General features: G+C 44.7%; 1 protein-coding gene across 2 annotated transcripts in view; it reads left to right on the plus strand.

Moving 5' to 3' along the window:
• The window catches only part of TAF3 (TATA-box binding protein associated factor 3), a 143855-nt gene extending 136916 nt beyond the window's left edge, over positions 1-6939 (plus strand). For both annotated transcript variants that reach the window (XM_081879713.1, XM_081879714.1), the window contains exons 6-7: positions 4780-4886; positions 6227-6939. In XM_081879713.1, coding sequence (XP_081735839.1) covers positions 4780-4886; positions 6227-6341 — 222 coding nt within the window. In that variant the 3' untranslated portion in view covers positions 6342-6939. The remainder of the gene's footprint in view (positions 1-4779; positions 4887-6226) is intronic.
• The last annotated feature ends 15909 nt before the right edge of the window (positions 6940-22848 follow it).

Raw genomic sequence — 22848 nt, forward strand, 5'->3', positions numbered from 1 at the left:
CTAAGTCCACCTGTTCCCAACAAATCATTTCAATATCACATAAATAGTTGTGGAAATGAGACTTAAGAGCTATTAATTTTTATGGTAAACTGAACTCAAATAGCCCATGCTAAGTTTAACTTACTTGTTATGAGACCTACGTGTTCAGGCTTTGATGACCTCCTTCAAAACGATTTATGCCAAGTTTATTAAACATCCTTGTTTTCATGTTTGTAACCTTGTGAATAAAACTTAAAGTGCTATTTTGCTTTGAAGCACTTCCTGGGCTTTAGAAGGTATACACTCTTTATCCCACTTTATTTGGCTTTTGAGTGTTAAGCAGTAGCCCGTATCGCCTTCTGAATAAAAGAATTTTATGTGCATTGAAAAGATGGTAGTAATCTTTGCTTAAGGACAATGGCAACAAAGAGTCAACAAGAATGTTAATTGTGAATGTTTATTGTGAAACAGGAAACTTTACTGAGGCCTATTGGTGAATGTCCAAAACAAACTACATGAGATGTGCATTGCTGATGTTTACTGATAAATCTGAAGGCTGACTAAGCACCAATAACCAGATTTCAGCCTTATTCAGGTGGAAGTCCAGTGTTTGCCATGATAGATTCACCATATTACCCAAACCAGATTTATTTATTTTTCCATCTTGTTTTCAGCACTTACACCTGCCCTTCGGTCGGTGACAGTTATGGCAGAAATTAAATCTGCTTATATAACCAGAGGCACTTTGTTGGCCTTGAAATAACCAGTGAATCTCCAGGTTTGGGGCAGTTGGCACTGTCCTCCTTAAAAACCTTAAGAATTCATGGCAGATAGTATCATTCACAGATTTGGACATTTATCAGATGTCTATATGCATGCTCGTATGTAAACCTACATGTGTGTGTCATTTAAAACTGAATGGTAGAGCAGATATTAACAAGGAAAAGTACACAACTGTATGACAGAGGATGGAGATTTATATGCCCGAAATATTAATGCACCTGTTTGATTGTGAAATCCTTTTCATAGTTATGAACTTTTAAGTAATGCAAGGCCGGTGGGATCTCATTTTTTATTACTTTGCTCTTTTAAGTACCTGTAGAAGAATTCAGATCTTTGCATTTCCAGCTTTTAGCACCATACACTCTCACTCTCTTTTTCCAGCAATCATTGGCATTTCTCATAATAAGCACATAAAGGGTGAAAAGCAGATCTGTAGCTCTAAACAGAGTAGGCTTGTGCTGGGAGTCCTGATTGATTGTCTGTGTTTGCGTAATATTCACATTTCACATGTAAACATAATTGCTGTGATGTGTTTAAGAACAAATGTTTAGCCCTCCGGGTTATACACTCAGGATTAGAGCCAGGGCAAGCTAGTTGCACCCATTGAAGATATGCTAGTTATGAATAACTTTTCACATTGGTTTCAGTAGGACCTAAGTGCAGCTAACCTGCTCTGGTTCCAACTTAGAAACACATAAACACAACACCTAAACACACACAGCAGAAATACTAAAGACTAAGCAATCCATAAAACGAAACCTGAATGCGTGACTTTTGGGATTTCATGAGGTTTTAGCAAACGACCACAGCTCTTTTTGCTGGGTGCCATATAAATCTGGCTCAGAAAATATCAGACCTCAAAATGAGGTCTAGGCAAAGAGATTCAGAGAGAAAGGAAATAGAAAATAGGAGTGTGAAAGAGAAAGGAAGTTCCCTCCCCATGTCACAGGCGAACAACTGAACTACAGGAGGAGTTACTGATCTTGTAGCCTAACAGGAAGTCTGAGGTAGGGATTTAGCTCCAGTTCATGTCTTAATCACAAAGTCACCATCTCCGTCGGTGAGAACTACGGTAGAGAAACTCAAGGCCCACTTTCTAAGCCTTCTCAGGCTGTGAAGCAGGAAGGAAAACCTTCCAAATCAGTTGCTTGTAATTGATCCTTGTTTGCCTTTGGCCAGAAAGGCCCATTTTACCCAGTGTTTCCGTAACACAACTGGCCAAGCAGGTTAGACACTTCCCCGGCACTCCTGTAGACTACAGTCATTCTGCGCTTGCAGTTTTATGCTTTCCAGCATGTGAGGCTTTCCTCCTTCGCTAGCAAACTGCAGTGTAATTTCTGCACGTGATCCAGTAAACTTACAGTAATACGCTTCACCGGGGGACCTTTTGCCTTTGAGAAAACTCATCGTAGGTACCCATTCCATACAACCAAAGTTCCTTAAGATGGATTTTGGTTGAGGAGGGACCATAGCCTGAAGGTAGAGGCTGCACAATCCCAGGTAGAAGGCTCTGAGGAAGAAGGAGAAGGAAGGTATTATGCCATTCCACTTGGAGGAAACAATATCGGGCTAGATCATGGATGGGGGATCTATGGACCTGCAACTCTCATCATCCTCTGATCATTAGACATGCTAGCTAGGGCTGATGGGACTTGGAGGCACCCCATCGCTGCACTAGAGTGACTTCAGTATAAGGCGACTTGATTTCATGCGAGTGTTCATTCATTCATTCATTTTATTTTATGTCTCGCCTCCTTTCTATCGTGGAGCCCAAGGTGTCATGCATTGGGGTCTCCCATCTGGGCCCTGACCAGACCTAGAATAAGAATAAGAATAATTTTATTACTTGTACCTCACCCATCCAACTGGGTGGCTTCCAGCAGACTGTTAACAACAACAACAACAACACATCAGACAATAAAAGCTTTCCTGGTCTCTTCCTGTGCTTATGTTTACATCCTGCCTTTCCTCTAAGGCACTTGAGTCACAGCCCACTTGATTCTGCCCCCTTTTTACTTCCGCAGCAACTCTGCGGTTCAGGGTAGGGTGAGAGGTGAGCAACTAGCCCAAGGTCACCCATCAATCTTTGTGGAGGAGTGTGGATTTAAATTCATGTCTCCCCAGCCCCTAGTCCAGCACTCAGAGACCCAAGCCGTGGGGTTTTCTTTTTCCAGTGAGAGCACTCAACGCCTTTTGTGTTTGCAACCATAGAAGCATTTAAAACCCCCCAAGTTATAAAATAAAGCAGCCACGAGGAAGGGTTGGCTGTGTAGCAAAATGGACGGCACAAATCTCTGCGTGTGTTCATAATTATCTGTATCCTTTCTTGCACGTGAAGCTTTTCACATAAGTTATGAAGTCATCTAAGTCTAAAAAGGGGCGAATTTCATGATTTCCATCAGATATTTATTCAGTTAATACTTGCTTTGTCAACTGTTTTGTAAACTTACCCTATAATTTCATTTATCAGATTTATCTTTATAGACCTTTATTTATTTTGTAAAAACAAACTTTTAAAGAGCGATGACATGAGAAGCTCGTTGTACATGCTATAGAAATTACACATGCTGTAGAAATTACCGGAAGCAGCTTGCTATGACAGCTGCAATGTACGGCATGGCTGGAAACGTCATTATTTTGTCATATTCTGCATATGCTTCCATATTGAATGAAATAAGCAGATTCCACCAGCCTGTTTCTGAATGCTGTAAACCTTCTATGTCTCTCTCTCTTTTTTCCATTTACCCTTCAGTAAACGGAGCCATGGCACAAATGTCAAAGGAATGGAAAGTTACTCAGTAACAATTTTTATACCCTTGATCTTATCAGTTAGTTGAGCTGGAAGAGTTTGGCTAATAAGTAATAACACAGCAATACCTGCACCCCAGACTGTATATATTAGGGACACGTCATCAAGATTGTCTTCTGCAGTGGGAGAGAGGGGTGATGGTTTGGCCCTGGAAGTAAAAGCATCTTATTTCCCACACCGGCACCAATCCCTGTTTGTGCAGCGCTTGAACCACTGGAATAAACGAATGGAGATGTTTTTTCATTCACTGCGGCAAGCAAATATCAAAGCTATACCCCAAAACAGTTAGTGGTGCCTCTACCCCACCCACCAGTCAGAATTATTTTGCACACATATCGACACGCAGGCAGAGATGCAAGATGAGGGCATATATGGGTCGTGATCTTTTATGGGTAAAGAAGACCCACTCCCTGACTTACAGAAGATCCACCACCAAGACCTTCTTTCTCTTTCTTGTGTGTGAAAAGGCAGTGTCCCCCTGCACAGCATTCATTACATCTCGTGGTCAGCTTAGCGGTCTCTGCTGGCCTGGATTATGAGACAAAATGGCACGTCACAAGTTTCTACCATTAGATTTGGGAAGTGAAAGCCCCGTTTTTAGACTTCTAATAATCAGGATATCTTGGGCTGTGTGTGCACTGGGTTTCTACCTTCCTGGAAGTGACATGGAAATACTGCAACTATTTTGGGGTATTTTCTAGTATTCAGGAGGTCTGCACGGGTACCAGATTTCAGCTTCCTGAGTCATGTGGAAGTGCAAAGCTGTTATGTATATGTATATATTGTTGTTTAGTTGTGTCCGACTCTTCGTGACCCCCTGGACCAGAGCACGCCAGGCACTCCTGTCTTCCACTGCCTCCTGCAGTTTGGTCAAACTCATGCTGGTAGCTTTGAGAACACTATCCAACCATCTCGTCCTCTGTCGTCCCCTTCTCCTTGTGCCCTCAATCTCTAGTATCCCTGCCAAGAAAATTCCATGGATGAAAACAACAGGCATATGTATATATAGAAACAGTTTATAGTGTGTGTGTGTGTGTGTGTGTGTGTGTGTGTACACATTCATATATTGAGTCTATGTAAATAGAGTGTGGTGGCACATAATCTTCTCTCTATTGAATAGCTTTGGGAAGTAATTGGCTGCATGAAGTGCCTTTAAAAACACACACACACCCCTAAGCCATCAACTTTTCCCTGCCTTTTTATCCCAGATCCGAGACGAATGGGGGAACAAGATCTGGATCTGCCCCGGCTGCGAGAAGCCAGATGACGGCAGTGCGATGATAGGCTGCGACGACTGTGACGATTGGTACCACTGGTGAGTGCCTGCCCCGTAAAGTCAAGCTGGAGAATAACTTTTATCTGTCCTTGGCTACCTCTCTCTTTTACAATCTTCCATGCCTTATATGAAGCAGGCAATATTTTCACCTGCTTTTGAATCCGGCCATTCCTGAGGCAGCAGAGGCCAACAGTGTGATGGCTCCAATGTCCCAACCAACTGCTGGTTGACTTTTAAAGAGACCAGATTGTCAGTAGTGACAGAGATGAGAGTTGTGTGCTGGCTGTTTGCCCTATGTGCAGTACTGAACTCCCTTCACACGGGACTGAAGTCAGGATATGAAGCTATCTGAACTTAATTCTATGCTTAGCCAAATCTTAACGAGTTTTTTCCCAACCGCAAAATTAGACCCGCTCCATAAGTTGGGGGACTGGATCAGTTAACTGATATTCTTAATCATCTTGTGCATTTAGAATTATAACTGATCCGCCCAAAGGGTACAAAAGAAACCCGAAACGTTTTTTTCACTAACCTGCATCATCCTAAAATAAGAGTACCAGCTGCTCTAAAGTGGGTGGGCGTTTTAAAGGACTTCAAGTGTATTCTGGGGAGTGGGTTGAGGGGGGAGAGGGAAGTGCAACACAGCACAACCAATGAATTTGGGGTCTGAATGGCCAAAATATAATATCCTAAAGAAAATTACATTATTTAATTGCAGGCACACTTTTTGAATATAGCATAGTTGTTATAAAGGACAGCTACAGAACTACTCATAAACTACAATTCAAACAAGGTGCCATAAACTTAGCACATTAATACAGTGACACTGTGCCATTTAAATAACTTTTTTTTATAAGAGAGTAACTTGGGCTGACCTTAATTTTACCCATTCAGTATCTTACTTTATTCATAGCCAAGAAGGGTTTAAAAGGAAAGGGAATAATAGTTCATGAGTTATTAGGTGTATGTGAGAAATTAAGATGGTGGTTATGGAACCCAGATATCATCCCTTTATCATAAGCAAAATAATGCATAATGCAGTGCCCAGAGGTTTTAAATAACAGGAGTTATTTATGTCATTGGGTTTTTGATTATATCTGTGATTTAATTTGTCTGTCTGACCCCAGTTTTAGATTAGCGAGAGGGTCCCTTCCCACAATATAACCGGGTCAGATCTGCAAAACAAGCTTCTGTCAATTCCTTCATTGCAAGGGTTTGGACTAGATGACCCTAAGGGTCCCGTCCAACTCTTCCATTCTAGGATTAATCGCAAAAGAGCAGAGCTTGCAGCCCTAGTTAAAAACGGCAGCTGGTGTTTCACTTATTGGGAACCCTTGTTCATTTTCTTACATTTGCCTCTTGTGTTCTCCAACGCACAGGCTTTGCGTCGGAATCACGGCTGCTCCCCCGGAAGAAATGCAGTGGTTCTGCTCCAGGTGTGCCAGCAAAAAGAAAGATAAAAAACACAAGAAGGGGAAACACAGAGCACACTGAAGCCACTGGGGAGACCGGTCAGACTGTCACTGCAGCACTTCAGCCCTGACCCCTTTCGTCGCCATCAGGTTTTGAGGACATGTGATTCTTGAGAGAATTGGGGACAAATGCCCACTGTCCGCCCTGAGCTGGCTGCTTGTCCTTCCCTCCCTGATGCTCCTTCGTCAAACGGTGTTGGCCTAGATCAGGAATTCTCTGCCACGAACTCACCGGCTGAAGAGCCAAGAGAGTCTATGGCCAAAGAGCGTTGTGTTGATCGGCCATGGCTTTGCTGACACTTGTACATATTGCTGCCCTTCTTCTAGCTGCTTCCCCACCACCACCTCCACCTCATCAGAGTTCTGTCCTTTCAGAATCAGGAAAGTCTTCCCAAATGTGGGCGGCTGTCCCTTGGGAGCCACTCAAATGATTTTCCTGCAGCTTCCTCTTCCGCATAGCCAGATAATCATTAAAGACACAGGGTGGGGTAGCTTCCTGGTAAATATTTTTCTGACAAGAATATATGAAACCTCTTTTCTTCTCGCTCCTCCTCCTCCTGCTCCTCCTTGATTTTTAAGACCTAACCTTAATAAACATGCTTGAGCTTTTTGTGAAATAACTTCTATTTTTTTAAAAGACGGGAAAGTTTCTATGGTGGCCAACGTCCTTCTTTTGTGTGTGTGCATTTTTGCGCTCCTTGAGGCTCTAATAATGTGATATAGACTCTTGCCCCCTCCTCCATCCCATCGGAGTTTATTCTGTCCTCTTTGTCGCTTGCACATTTCACAGGCGTGTCCAAGTTATTTGCATAAACAGATTTTTCCTCAGGCAGATACTCTTTAGGTTCTGTTATTTTCAAAGATTGCAGCAGGACGGTTTTCATTATTTTTAAGGTACAGCGTAGCATTTTCTAGAATTCCCCAATAATATACTGATGGGACAAAGCTTAGAAAATGCTTACCCAGATGCACCTAGTTTCAGTGCTGCTTCTCAAGCTATGCTTTAAAGACGCAACCTTCTGGGTTATTCCCATACCTGAAGATACCTGCAGATGTTAGAATGACCGTTGGGTTTAAACAGCAGAATGCATGCACAGTGTTGACAATTCTAAATGGTGCCTGCATGCTTTCAGTGACCTTGGAGCCAATGCTTGCGAAATGACTGGGCCCTAACACTTCCTTGCGTATTCTGGGGAACACGGTCATTTGAACACAGTCATTTAAGCACACATGCAACATTTGCAGTGGGTAAATGCCATTCAATAGCTCCACCGCAGTTCAAAAGAGGTGCGAAAGAACAGAATGGTGCATGCAGAAGATACGGTTTAGGATGAAGAAGAAACTGAGGATCTGAGGAGGTCCATCTCTTTTCCCTTCAATGCTTCCCAGGGGAAGACCGGTTTTCTTCCAGACAACTTTACGTGCCATTGTGCAGGTCCTCATTTTCCAAAATAAATCAGGGGTCACCACCACAGGCATGGCTTGAAGTGTGTCACTGGGTGAAGACTCCCCACTACTTATCTCAACCTCCTTCACCTTCCATATCTGCAATCATTATACGGTTGCCTTCAGTGGGTGGAGAGAGAGATCAGAGTGTACAGTTGCTACCAACCATCTGCTCACAGCCCTGCAATGCCAGGAGGTTTTTCCAGCAACCTCTCAGCTTCCTCTCCAACCTGGAAAGCTGAATGCCACATGCTGTGGCGGATCCACTGTGCATGAGGCCTTCAGCGTGCTGCTTCTCTATTTCTCTTTAAAAAGAAATAGTGCACATTTCTCTTTAAAAATTTGACACCTGCGGTTTTCAAATACGGTCTGCCCGTTTCCTGTATATAAAGCCCAAATGCCAGAAATTTCACCAGCTGTACAAAAGGAGAGTTTACCAAATTTTATTGTACCAAAAGAATTTTGAGCTGGGATCACCTCCCTATTTCCAAATTGTTGTGTAAGTCATCAGGCTTGACCGCATTCATATTTGCTTGAGTCAGCACTTCAGCCACAACTTTTCCTCCTTTGGAGCTGTAGTTGTTTTGTGAGCCTTTTTACATTGATTCCCCCCCCCTTTTTTTAAGGCAAATGCAAAGTGTTCATGAGGTGTATGTTATCTGTGTCCGTTGTCGGAGAGCAGAAAAACTAAGGTTGCCATAAAACTTGTAAACGTCACTGGACATCTCACTGCATTTCTTGAAGAGGTAAATAAACTATTGTAAAAAATGTGAATCCTACCTCCTGCATTGCATTTAAGGAAACCTAAAAGGGAGTATTTATAACTTAACTGTACAGTGGTGCCTCGCAAGACGGAATTAATGCGTTCCATGAGGCTCTTCGTATAGCGGTTTTTTCGTCTTGTGAAGCAAGCCCATTGACGGATTAGCGCTATTAGCGGTTTAGCGGCTTTTAGCGATCAGCTGTTAAGCGGCTTATCAGCGGATCAGCTGATAAGCAGCTTAGCCGCTTAGGAAAAGGGGGGGGAGGGGAAAAAACCCGCAGGAACTTGCAAGACATTTTCGTCTTGCGAAGCAAGCCCATAGGGAAATTCGTTTTGCAAAGCGCCTCCAAAACGGAAAACCCTTTCGTCTAGCGGGTTTTCCGTCTTGCGAGGCGTTCGTCTTGCGGGGCACCACTGTACCATTACCTCTTGTTGCTTAAAGGGTTGTGGCTGCCACAAAAACTGAGTAGAGTCGAGGACTGGGTAGCCCCAGTCATTAAAGACCAAGTGCAGATTTTGGGTCTGTAGGTCCCCTTTTTCTGATGGAGGGATTCCTTTCTTTGGAAAAAGTTCCTTCCATTGGAGGAAGGGAACCTCTGCATACAGCCCAAGGTGAAATTTCAACAAATGTATGGCCCCAAATTGGCGCAGAGGGTTTAAACTCAGATGGGAAAAACAAAAACGGTAAAGGACCCCTGGACGGTTCAGTCCATTCAAAGGCAACTATGGGGTTTGTTTGGGCACTCATCTTGCTTTCAGGTCAAGGGAGCCAGTGTTTGTCCACAGACAGCTTTCCAGGTCATGTTGCCAGCATGACTAAACCGCTTCTGGCACAACGGGACACCGTGACGGAAGCCAGAGCGCATGGAAATGCCGTTTACCTTCCCGCCGCAGCAGTACCTATTTATCTACTTGCACTGGCATGCTTTCAAGCTGCTAGGTTGGCAGACCAAACTCAGATGAGTGCAAGGGCCCTAATACTAGATGCACAGGGGCAACACATGTAAATTCAGGGGGGAAATGCCATTCAGATGCAAAATTTCACCTCCGTTGGACACAAGCAAACATTGGGGAGGGGACAGATGGTTGTGGCAACGTTTGCAAATATATTCATTTGTTACATTTAGCAGGAAAGTTACACTAGGCGGTATTATTTGTATGCCACTATACTATCAGTGGTTTACAGCAATGAAACAAAACCATACAATAAAAGCCGTAAAAAGTTAAATGCAGGTTAACCATTGTTTGGAGCATGTCTTCTTAATTGCCTGTACAGGCCTGGCGGACTAGAACAAATTTCAGCAGCTGTTTGAAAGAGTTTGAAAGAGTTTGGATTTGATATCCCTTAATCACTACCTGAAGGAGTCTCAAAGCGGCTAACATTCTCCTTTCCCTTCCTCCCCCACAACAAACACTCTGTGAGGTGAGTGGGGCTGAGAGACTTCAGAGAAGTGTGACTAGCCCAAGGTCACCCAGCAGCTGCATGTGGAGGAGCGGAGACGTGAACCCGGTTCCCCAGATTACGAATCTACCACTCTTAACCACTATACCACACTGGCTAGTTAGTATAGAAGTTAGTACAGAAGGCACCTGCTGAATCTGTTTTGGCAGAGTAGTCCATAGGACTGGGCTGATGACACTGAAGACTTGGGTTCTTCTTGTTGTCAAATGAGCCTTTCCAACTTGGGAAATGACCAGTGATGTTCCTGCACGTAATCTCAGTGATCAAGCTGGGATATAAGGGTTCAGGCGATCCCTAAAATACCCTGGACCTAAGTTCTTCAGGGCTTTGTAAATTAAATCAGGAACCTCATGTCAGTATATGGAAACATCACCGCTGCAGACAGCCAGTTTGTTGACATCACATGATGCGCCTATCTGTAGGAAAGAAGAATTTCCCAGGACGTTCATAGGCTGGATAAGTCTTTGTGAAGAGTGTAACTTGAAACCTTCTGTGTGCGCATGTTCAGGAAATTTGTCTGACTTGCTGGAAGAACTGAACTGAAAGGACGTGTTTTTCTCTAGTGCTGTAATGTCAGAAATAAGCATCATGTAAATAGATTTCTGACTTATTTTCTTCCCCCTGCGGAAGCAGGAGGGAGGGGTTGTGCATTTGCCCATGCTTGGGAAAATGTCGCCTATCAAAATCTCCCTGGTCTGTCTGGATATCAGCCAGAGGAGGTTACCGGTATGCAAGCTCCGAGGACAGTGAGAGGGGCCAGCCTCTGTGAAGGGGGCTTGCAAACCAACACCTCGATCCCATCTCAGTAGGAAGTGGGCAACTGTTTTAACAATGGCGTCACACATTTTCTTTTTAAAAAACATTTTTTGTTTTACATACTTAAAATTATAATCCCACCACATCATAATAATAATAATAATAATAATAATAATAATAATAATAATAATAATTTATTTGTACCCCGCCCACTCTGGGTGGCTTCCACAAAGACCAAAAATACACTAAGATGTCATACATTAAAAACTTCCCTGAACAGGGCTGCCTTAAGATGTCTTCTGAATGTCAGGTAGTTGTTTATCGCTTTGACATCTGATGGGAGGGCGTTCCACAGGGTGGGCGCCACTACCGAGAAGGCCCTCTGCCTGGTTCCCTGTAGCTTTGCTTCTCGCAATGAGGGAACCGCCAGAAGGCCCTCTGCGCTGGACCTCAGCATCTGGGCAGAACATACCCACAGTTAAAAGATTCCTCCTAATCTCTGGACTTGCCACCTTCCCCTCCATAGATTCTGTCATTAAACCTTTTTCTACTGCATCTTTTTTCAATAATTTATGTTTTTTCTAACTCCACTCTGTCCATATTTCTCATTACATTACAAGCGTTATTGCAGTCCTCCTGGTGTTTTCATTTGCTCACAGTGGTCTTTAAGGTAAATTATTAATTTCTGCCATTCCTTATTAAAGTTTTGGTCTTTCTGGTTCCTGAGCTTTCCGGTCAGTTTTGCCATTTTGGTATAGGCCACCAACTTGATTTGCCATTCTTCTCTGGTAGGGACTTTATCTTCCTTCCATCTCTGGGCTAACAATATCTGTGCAGCTGTCATTCCATACATAAAAAGTCTTTTCTGCTCCCTTGGAATTTCAGCACCTACAATTCCTAATTTTAAAAAATTGGTGTCACACATTTTTGACCTGATGCCTCCATCAGCAGCTATCTGGAGCTTCCGAATGACAACCAAGGGCAGCCCCATGTGGAGCACATTACAGTAATCCAGCCTCAATGTTACCAGTGCATGGACTACAGTGATCAACCTAACCTTGCCCAGGAACTGCCATAATTGGTGAACCAGATGCAACTGGTCAAAAGCACTCGTAGCCACAGAGGACACTTGGGCCTCTATTGGCCAAGGTATCTCCAGGAATATCCTCGAGCTACGCACTTGCTCCTTCAGGAATACTGGACTGAGGCCGTTTATACTGGACCCTACTTTGTTGGCTACCACCCTCTGCTTTCCTCGCTTTTTCCATGCCACGAATCCTTTTTTAAAAGCTGCATGGGGAGTTGGGGGGGGCCTTTAAAAAGCCATTGGACTATCTATACCTCTGTTGTGAACCACCCTGTGATCTTCGGATGAAGGGCGGCATGCAAATTTAAAAATGAAATCCATGGTCACTGGCCATGCTGGCTGGAAGATCTGGCCCTTCCACTTGTCAGAGTGAGGCAGCTGGTGAGAGGTGGGCAGAGTTCTGGGTGCCACCCCAACAGTCTCACATCCCATAAACTAGCCTGCTGCTCTTGTGTGTATTTGCAGGAGAATGCCCCGTCGCTAGTATCAAAGGAAGGGTGAGCTACCAGTCTGGGCTGCTTTTGTCCACGGAACTGGAAGAAGAAGCACATTCTTGTTCTTTGCCTTAGATGACAAAATGCCCTGATTCCAATGCCACCTGGTTCCCCATTCCTGCTGCAAAGGGGGGAAAGTGATCATCTGAACCCACCATAAGATCACGGGGAGAAGGCCACAAACTTCTCCATCGCAACTTTTTCATGGAGAGGCATTTGTGCAGAGCTGAGCGTCAGGCACTTAACCCGAAGGTGTAACGCAGACATTCTTTTGCAGAGATAATCTTCCTTTGGAACAGTCTGTAGAGCTGAGAATATAATTTCTGTGGGTGACAAAGTGTTTTCTTTCTCTTCTCCCTCCCCCCCCCCAAAAAAAACCCGCTCTGGAAGGTGTCTGCCACTAAGTACAGTGGGGATCTTTATCATCCCCTGCCTGATTTGTGATTCCAAATGTCCTGGGGAGAAAAGAGAATCGGAGAGTATCAGAACCTCCCCAGTTTGCCCGAGCTTTCGAGAGATAAAATATAGTGCATTACCCTTCTGTATCACCTAAACCTCTTTTGTTCCCTTTTGAATAGGACGATTAAACAAAGGCCGACTAACCAAATTAAAGTATAAAATGAACGCTGAGATATGGAGACCTTGCCAGCAAGAATGTTAATGAATGAAGTTCACTGAAGCCATGCTGGCTAAGTTTTCAATACTAGTAGTTTTATGTGCAATCTTTAGATCACCGTGGGGTATTTTCCCTCCCTCCCTCCCTCTCTCTCTGTTCAGAAGTTTTTAAAAGTCTAAAAGTGGATGCATTTCCGTGCCTGCAGAACGAAGCAGATAATGTTCTTAATAACGTCTCTCTCTCTCTCTCTTAACAAATGGTGTCAGTCATTCTTTCTTTAGGAAACGATCTTGATTTAATGCAATTGAGGGGGAAGGGAGCCTTGGGTCTGTTTGCCATCTCCAAGGCATGAAGCAACTGTTCAGCCATGTGCTTAGCAAATCAGATGTCGTAAAGTGCAGCCTGGCAGATTGCTAGCCAGATGGGTACGAGGTGGAGCCTTGAAAAGACCATCACAATTCTTCACTCAGCTCTCGGCATCCAATATTTCCTTGATTAGTAGTATCTATAACCTGTTCCTCTGCCCACAAGCTCTCGTGGCAGAACACAACTCGTTAAAATGCAGCCACCACCTTGGATTGCTTTAGAATTAGACAAATTTGTGGAGAAGACTTTTAATGGTTACTAGTCATGATGGGCCTGTTGTTTTTGTCCATGGAATTTTCTTGGCAGGGATACTGGAGTGGCTTGCTGGTTCCTGCTCCAGATGAAGCACGTTTAGTCAAAAATCTCCACTATGACCTGCCCATCTTGGGTGGCCCTGCACAGCATAGCTCATAGCTTCCCTGAGTTATTTAAGTCCCTTCGCCATGACAAGGCAGTGATCCATGAAGGAGGACCTTGCCGACAAAGGTCCGTATAGTTAAAGCTATGGTTTTTCCCAGTAGTGATGAATGGAAGTCAGAGCTGGACCATAAAGAAGGCTGATCGCTGAAGAATGGATGCACTTGAATTCTGGTGCTGGAAGAGACTCTTGAGAGTCCCATGGACTGCAAGAAGATCAAACCTCTCCATTCTGAAGGAAATCAGCCCTGAGTGCTCACTGGAAGGACAGATCGTGAAGCTGAGGCTCCAATACTTTGGCCACCTCATGAGAAGAGAAGACTCCCTGGAAAAGACCCTGATGCTGGGAAAGATTGAGGGCACAAGGAGAAGGGGGCGACAGAGGATGAGATGGTTGGACAGTGTTCTCGAAGCTACCAGCATGAGTTTGACCAAACTGCGGGAGGCAGTGGAAGACAGGAGTGCCTGGCATACTCTGGTCCATGGGGTCACAAAGTGTCAGACACAACTAAACGACTAAACAACAACAACAGTCACAATGGTCATGTTCTACCAGAGGTAGCTGCTAGTGGGGAGAGCTCTTGCACCCAGGTCCGGCTGTCAGGCTTCCCATAAGTATCTGGTTGGCCACTGTGGGAAAAGGATGCTGGACTAGATGCGTCATCATAGGTCTAATCCAACCATGGGGAGTCGGGGAGCAAAAGAGAAGGCAAGTTGCACGACATCCATGGCCATGGAAGTGAGAAGGGCAGGCACTGAGGAGTAGAAGTGGTGGTTTAAAACAACAGCAGATCTTTGAATAAAGCAGGGAGGGGGGCGGAGAACTGAAAGGAAAATGGCACCCTGATTTCATGCAGATTGAGGATTGTCATGTGGCTCTACAGATCCTCCAATCCGGGCTGCACTCTGACTTCATGCAAATGCAGAATTATTGTCGTGGTGCTGCAGATCCTCCAACGGGGGCTGTGTGATGACAGCCTTACATTTGTATATATATAGGAAGATACACATCTACATTACACACACACAATCCGTATGTTCACACAGAGAGAAGAAAGCGAGAGAAGCACCAACTGGAAGAGTGATACTGTACGTTGTGTTCTTGGGGCAGGGGCTGGTGTACAATTAGCACAGATCAGAACATCTCGTACGCTACATGCCCACAAATTAAATCAGTTGTTTCTCTTCTCCTGCCTGTTCACATCAGGTGTGCTAGTGACATCTTCACGATACCCAGGGCTTCTTTTTTTGCAGCTGGAGCTCACAGGAGCTCAGCTCTAGCACTTCTCTTAAAAATAATAATAATAATAATTTTTATTAAGTTTCCCATTTTAACAATCCAATCCAATCACATTTAATGTTCCAAATTATACAAATACATATCAAATAGTCCAAATATTCTGCCTAAATTATAATTTTTTTCTTGGGACTTCCCATGCTTCAAGTTTGGGGGGGCTCTGATCATCTCATATCTCTGAAGAAGAAGAGTTTGAATTTGATATCCCGCCTTTCACTCCCTTTAAGGAGTCTCAAAGCAGCTAACATTCTCCTTTCCCTTCCTCCCCCACAACAAACACTCTGTGAGATAAGTGGGGCTGAGAGACTTCAAAGAAGTGTGACTAGCCCAAGGTCACCCAGCAGCTGCATGTGGAGGAGCAGGGAAGCGAACCCGGTTCCCCAGATTACGAGTCCACCGCTCTTAACCACTACACCACACTGGCTCTGCTGCCTTGAATAGCTCAGGGAAGAAGAAGAAGAGAGTTTGGATTTTATATCCCGCGTGATATAGATGCCTTATTGTAGCTTTCATCAACCTAGTGCGCTGAATGGAGTAACTGTGCCCCTGTGCCCCTGAAGGTCCAGGTGCGCAGGCTGGGAACATGGCCCTCATATTTCTGGCTACTGCCTGCACCTCAGCAACAGTCTCACTCTACTTCATCATAGGGCCGGCCCTGCATGCATGGCAGATGCACCGCCACAGAACCATAGCCCTTCATAAAGTCGAGACATCCCTCACTTCCTCTTTCATTGAAGTGGCACCTCTACATTCTCTGCCCCAGATCCCAGAAACCCAGAAGTAGCAGAAGAAAACAAGGAGGAAGAGGAGGAGGAGGAGGTGCATTTTCTCCAGGCAGTTGCATCACGCTCTCTTCCTTGCATGGGAGATGCTTATCAGCCAATATGTTAATGGTAGCAATTTGTGGTCTTCGGGGGAACGAAGAGCACTCTCTGGCAACTGCCAGCTCCATGGAAGACTCTTTAATTAGTAGTTGCGTTTGCTTCTAACCTAGATTAAAGAGAGTTGCCCGGATTAAGGAGGGAGCAAGGAAATGGGTTGTAGGCCGTCTTTGCTGAACCAAAGCCAGGATTAAGTCGGTGAAGAAGCTGGGTCAACAAATGGAAGACGTCTCACTGACTCCACCACTGCTATTATTGGCCCTTCCTCTACCCCATCTGGATGATTTACGAGCTGGCCTCTGGCTCCTCATCACCATCTTTGTTATCTGCTGCAGATTATAAAATGTCTGAGCAGTGATTGCTCATGGATTCAGGCAGTCACGCTGCCCGCTCTGCTCCAAATCCCTCCACACAAAGTCTAACTTCTCCGGGTAGCATTAAGGTTTGTTCCTAGCTGGAAACATAGTTTGTGTCAGTCTAACTGGCTCCAGGGCCGTCTTTACAAGGGGTGTGGGGCACCTGGGCGCTTAATTCTGGGGGGCGCCCGGCGCTGAAGCCGCCTAAGCTCTTAACTACCTACCTGTTATAATAAATAGTAATAATAAGTTTTTATTTATACCCTGCCCTTCCCGGTTCAGAAAACCGGGCTCAGGGTTGCTAACAACAAATCTAAAACACTTAATTGATGCAACAAAAAACAGCATAAAATACAGTATAAAAAGTGAATAGCAATAAATTCAGAATTCAAAAATCAATTTACGGAGGAAATCCATCCAACCAGGGCTAGCTGGCTAAATTAGTCCTATTTGGGCCAGCGAGGAGAACGGGAGAATTAGCTGTGGGATCCCAGAGTGGGTAATCTTCATAAAAAGGGGAGGAGGGGGAATGAAGGGGAATAAAAGATCAGGCCAAGTTCAAATTCAAAGCCAGGTGGAATAGCTCTGTCTTACAGGCCCTGCGGAAGGAAGTTAAATTGTTATAAAATAATAAATAATTTTGATCAAGCTTGAAAAACAAAATACAGTGGTACCTTGGGTTACATACGCTTCAGGTTACATACCTAACCCAGAAATAGTACCTCGGGTTATGAACTTTGCTTCAGGATGAGAACAGAAATCGTGCTCCGGCAGCGTGGCAGCAGCGGGAGGCTCCATTAGCTAAAGTGGTACTTCAGGTTAAGAACAGTTTCAGGTTAAGAACAGACCTCCAGAACAAATTAAGTACTTAACCCGAGGTACCACTGTACCGATGTATTACTGTACCTATGTATTACTGAAATGTCTTGACTTTGTGCGCTTATTTACCAAAGACGCACCGCACCAGCCGCGGCGCTTGTCATTCACAACGGTGGCACTTGTCAGACTCAACGATTTGGGGGCACTGGGCGGATTTTTGCACCCCGGCGGCACATATGCTAAAAACTTCTGTGACTGGCTCACATTGACCCTGTCTTACCTTTGACTCTTGTATGACCGTGGCGTGAACAGGAAGGGAGAGGGTTCTTATGCTTGAATCCTGCTTGTACATTTCCCACAGGCAACTGGTTAAGACCAGTGAGGGCAGGATGTTGGACTAGATGGGCCATTGGCCTGATCCAGAAGGATCTAACACTCTTATGTATGTACCTTGATGGCATTCTCTGAATTAGTGATTATAATCCACGTAACCATGGCCCTGATCAATGGATAATTGCATTGATCACATGGTGACTCACAGCAAAATACTCATTTAATCTTTGAATCAAGACTGATAGTTCAATGTTTTTTCGTTTTTCTGTTTTGGTGATGTTTGTGTTATGATGAAAGTCACTCAATAAAAAGAATCTTTTTTAAAAAAAAACAATGGGGAAGGACACCTCCCACATTAGCAGCTTCATGTAGGTGCAGAATTTTAGAGCTGGAAGCAGGCGCACCCCAACGCAACGTGGTCTAGTGGGAAGGTGCCCCAGGCTGACCAATGTGGCCTGGTGCGCAAATGTAACACTGGGAGGCGTCCTGGCTGGCCTCTCCTAATGCGACAGTCATCACGTACATGCACATAACATCCCACGTAGCCACCCATCCACCCTAATGCTAGGCACAGCTCGGCGCCTGTGGTTTGAAGGGACTGTGGGGGTCATCTAGTCCAACTCTCTGCAATGCAGGAACCTCAGCTAGATCATCCATGACAGACGGCCCTCCAACATCTGCTTACAAGCCTTCAAGGAAGCACCACCTCTCGTGGGAGTCTGTTCCACTGCTGAACAGCTCTTACCACCAGAAAGTTCTTCTTAATACTTAGTTGGAGTTTCCTTTCTTATCATTTGACCCCACTCGGTCCTAGCCTCTGGAGCAAGTGAAAATAAGCTTGCTCCACCCTCCTTTAGCTATCTGAAGATGGCTATCATCTCCAGTGGTATAGCACGGGTTGCTGGCACCGGGGGCTTGCCAAGAGTGCCAGAGCACCCTCCCCACTGGATTGCTCTGCCACCTTTCCAGAGGGGATCCCCACAGAAGCTGACACCTGCGTGTGGGTGCCTGGTTGCACCCCTTCATAATTTTGTGCCCCCTGCCCCCCCACGCTACGCCACTGATCATGTCTCCTCTTTGCCAGGCTAAACATACCCAATTCCCTCAACCGGTTCTCATAAGGCTTGGTTTCCAGACCCATCCAATTCGTGGAGGGTGACCTTGTGAAGCAAGGATCCTCCTGTCTACATGGCAGGGAGCTGCAACAGTGATGTGGTTGGAGTTTGCACATTGATTCCTGCAGACGTCTCTTGCATGTTAAGGGAGATTGCTACTTCCTGTCACATGAAGCTCTTCTGATGGAATTCCAGGGACCCCTTCTTCTTCTTCTTCTTCTCTTCAGCCTCCTTATGCTTTGGGCTGCTGAGCCTTGAACGCGAACCCTCAAACTTTTGACATATATTCACACTGGAAACTTACACTTGGTTCCCTAGCCATTTCTCTTCCTAAGGAGGAATCTGGGAACTGTACTTTGGGGAAGAGACTTGAAATTTCCAACCAATAATTCTCAACTCCTTCATCAAAGTACATCTTAGTATCTAGTGGAGGAATACAGGAAGTAAGAAGCAAGAACACAGCAAACTGCCTTCTGCCAAGTCAGGTCAAGGTTCCATCTAGCCAGGGTTTCAGATAGGGATGGCTCCCAGCCCTACCTGGAGATGCCAGGAACTGAACCTGCTCTACCACTGAGTTATGGAACTTCCCCATAGCATCAGCTTGTCAAGTTTCCAGCCTCATATAACCAACATGCTTTAATTAATGCATGAAGGGGTTAAGACCATAGAGTAAGATGTCCTGCCAGGTTTAGCAAGGTCACTCTCTTGCACCTTGGCAGGAAAGATTGTGAAATCTTTGTTCTCTCTTCTTCCACCATGTGAACCCCATCGCTAAAGAGCTCTGATCACTCCTAGCCCAGAGTGTGTGGCTTAAGCAAGCCAACTTGGAGTTTTTATGGAAATAATTAAGAAACATTTACTGTTTTGAAACCTAAGTTGTACTGCCTGTCTTTTCTTCTGCAATATGGAAAAGCAATTGAATCTGACCTTTGAAGAATCATAGAATCATAGAATCATAGAGTTGGAAGAGACCACAAGGGCCATCGAGTCCAACCCCCTGCCAAGCTCGATGGCCCTTGTGGTCTCTTCCAACTCTATGATTCTATGATTCTAAGCAGGAAACACCATCAGAGCACTCCTGACATATGGTTGTCAAGCCTCTGCTTAAAGACCTCCAAAGAAGGAGACTCCACCACACTCCTTGGCAGCAAATTCCACTGTTGAACAGCTCTTACTGTCAGGAAGTTCTTCCTAATGTTTAGGTGGAATCTTCTTTCTTGTAGTTTGGAGCCATTGCTCCATGTCCGCTTCTCTGGAGCAGCAGAAAACAACCTTTCTCCCTCCTCTATGTGACATCCTTTTATATATTTGAACATGGCTATCATATCACCCCTTAACCTCCTCTTCTCCAGGCTAAACATGCCCAGCTCCCTTAGCTGTTCCTCATAAGGCATCGTTTCCAGGCCTTTGACCATTTTGGTTGCCCTCCTCTGGACACGTTCCAGTTTGTCAGTGTCCTTCTTGAACTGTGGTGCCCAGAACTGGACACAGTACTCCAGGTGAGGTCTGACCAGAGCAGAATACAGTGGCACTATTACTTCCCTTGATCTAGATGCTATACTCCTATTGATGCAGCCCAGAATTGCATTGGCTTTTTTAGCTGCCGCGTCACACTGTTGGCTCATGTCAAGTTTGTGGTCAACCAAGACTCCTAGATCCTTTTCACATGTACTGCTCTCAAGCCAGGTGTCACCCATCTTGTATTTGTGCCTCTCATTTTTTTTGCCCAAGTGCAATACTTTACATTTCTCCCTGTTAAAATTCATCTTGTTTGTTTTGGCCCAGTTCTCTAATCTGTCAAGGTCGTTTTGAAGTGTGATCCTGTCCTCTGGGGTGTTAGCCACCCCTCCCAGTTTGGTGTCATCTGCAAATTTGATCAGGATGCACTTGAGTCCATCATCCAAGTCGTTGATAAAGATGTTGAATAAGACGGGGCCTAAGACAGAACCCTGTGGCACCCCACTAGTCACTCTTCTCTAGGATGAAGAGGAACCATTGATGAGCACCCTTTGGGAGTTTGTAAGTAAACCATTTTTTAACTTACCAAACATGGGGTCTCTTTCTCTGCTAAGGGAAGTGGGGGACTTTGGAAGTAATTTAGAAGGGGATATTTTAAAGGCCTAACAGCCTTTATTTCCATGCTTTGCTGCATGCTTTGTGATTTTAAATCTCTGCTGGGACTTTCTCACTATTATTATTATTAATATTATACTTTATATACCACCCTATACCCGGAGTATAAAAGAGTACTAGCAAGTACTTGCCCCAATCCTGGATCTTAGGCATCCAGGGAATTCTTCCTTTTATTATACTCAGTATTTTATCTTTTAACCAAACCAAATAACGAAAAACAACAACCAAGTTAACTTTCTGGGGTGATTTCAAATGGTTAGCTAAGATTCCAAAATTAAGATGAAGTTTTGGGCAAAGATATGTGAGATGTCAGGCAGAGAGGGCTTCTTAAAAGGAGCCTCACTCAGGATTCTCTACTGACAAACTTGTTGCTCTAGATCCATGGGCCCAGATCCAAACCCCAGATGTGTTGTGCAAAGAGTGACTAGGCTGAGTGTGAGTGTACGCTTTCCACCCCCTGACTATTTTAATTCTTTGGGCAATGACAAATCTGTTTATCTCTGCTCAAAGTGCCCTTCATCAACACCCAGCCAAGAGCTGTAACTCAACTTCAGATCAGATAATCTTTCTCACACTTTTACTACTTCAAGATATACCAGTGTGATGCAAGAGGACAACTAAGTCATCTTCCGGAAATGTATAACAAATATGGGCATCGTACCTGAGCTGGGTCTGTGTGGCCTACTGCCATCTCCTTGCCCCGCCAGCTCACTAAGGTTGGAAGGGCTAACTTGGTTCAATTCTTGCCATCTTCAGAGACAGACCCTGCTACCTGAAACAAGGGAGAGCAGTCAATGTTGATAATGATGAGCTAAATATACCAAGACAGCTTTCTGTGTTTCTAAGGTCTCACACAGGGATCAAACCCAAGATCCTTTCAGCCAGAGATGCCAGACAGTGGCTGAGACACCACTAGGCTATAGCCAAGGCTAGAGTAAGGTGGTTGGGGGGCCCCTTCCCCTGTAAAGGAACATATGAAATAAAGCACCACAAAACAAGTCTTGTTAAAGACTAACAAATTTAACATGACGTAACCTAATAGTCGGGATGCGGGTGGCACTGTGGGTTAAACCACAGACCCTAGGACTTGCCGGTCAGAAGGTCGGCAGTTCGAATCCCTGCGACGGGGTGAGATCCCGTTGCTTGGTCCCGGCTCCTGCCAACCTAGCAGTTCGAAAGCACATCAAAGTGCAAGTAGATAAATAGGTACCGCTCTGGCGGGAAGGTAAATGGTGTTTCCATGCGCTGCTCTGGTTCGCCAGAAGTGGCTTAGTCATGCTGGCCACATGACCCGGAAGCTGTAAGTCAGCTCCCTCGGCCAGTAAAGCGAGATGAGCACCGCAACCCCAGAGTCGTCCGCGACTGGACCTAACGGTCAGGGGTCCCTTTATCTTTACCTTTAACCTAATGGTCAGGAGTCCCTTTACCTTTACCTTTTAAGTTGTCACTGGAAAAGTGACTCCCTGGAAAAGACCCTGATGTTGGGAAAGATTGAGGGCACAAGGAAAAGGGAGAAGTGGACGACAGAGGACAAGATGGTTGGATAGTGTTCTCGAAGCTACCAGCATGAGTTTGACCAAACTGCGGGAGGCAGTGGAAGACAGGAGTGCCTGGAGTGCTCTGGTCCATGGGGTCACGAAGAGTCGGACATGACTAAACGACTAAACAACAACAACAAGTTTTCACGAACAAAAACAAACAAACAAAAGGACTCTGAGCATGTGCAGATTCACAACTCTCAGATAAACTTTTATTTATTGCCTACCTTGATCAAGAAGGGGTTCATCTGAGATCAGCTACTCCAGATAAATTATTTTCTGCAGACGTTGTTGCACAATAAATATGGGTGTTACAGAATCCTCACCAAGTGGCAAATGCAAAATGCAAAAGCTTTGCAAAGAGGGACAGTCCTAAGTTTGTGACTTAACTTTTTCATAAATGCCACGTGCTATTGAGGCATCTAATCATAAGCCTGCATGTTTATCAAAGCTTCTATATATTTCAATCAAGGCTTGTATTTAAAAATGAGCTTTAAAAAAGGATTTTCAAATGTTTCATGCCAGGCAAAAGACCAGCTGCCTAAAAGAACCTTGGCAAGATGTTTTTCCTCCTAAGACAAGAAGGGCCCCATTGATTTATAGTAGAAAAACAATTCTCAAAGTCATAAAAAAGGGAGAATTACATATGC

This window comes from Podarcis erhardii (assembly GCF_964252035.2).
Source record: "Podarcis erhardii genome assembly, chromosome: 10".
Lineage (NCBI taxonomy): Eukaryota > Metazoa > Chordata > Lepidosauria > Squamata > Lacertidae > Podarcis > Podarcis erhardii.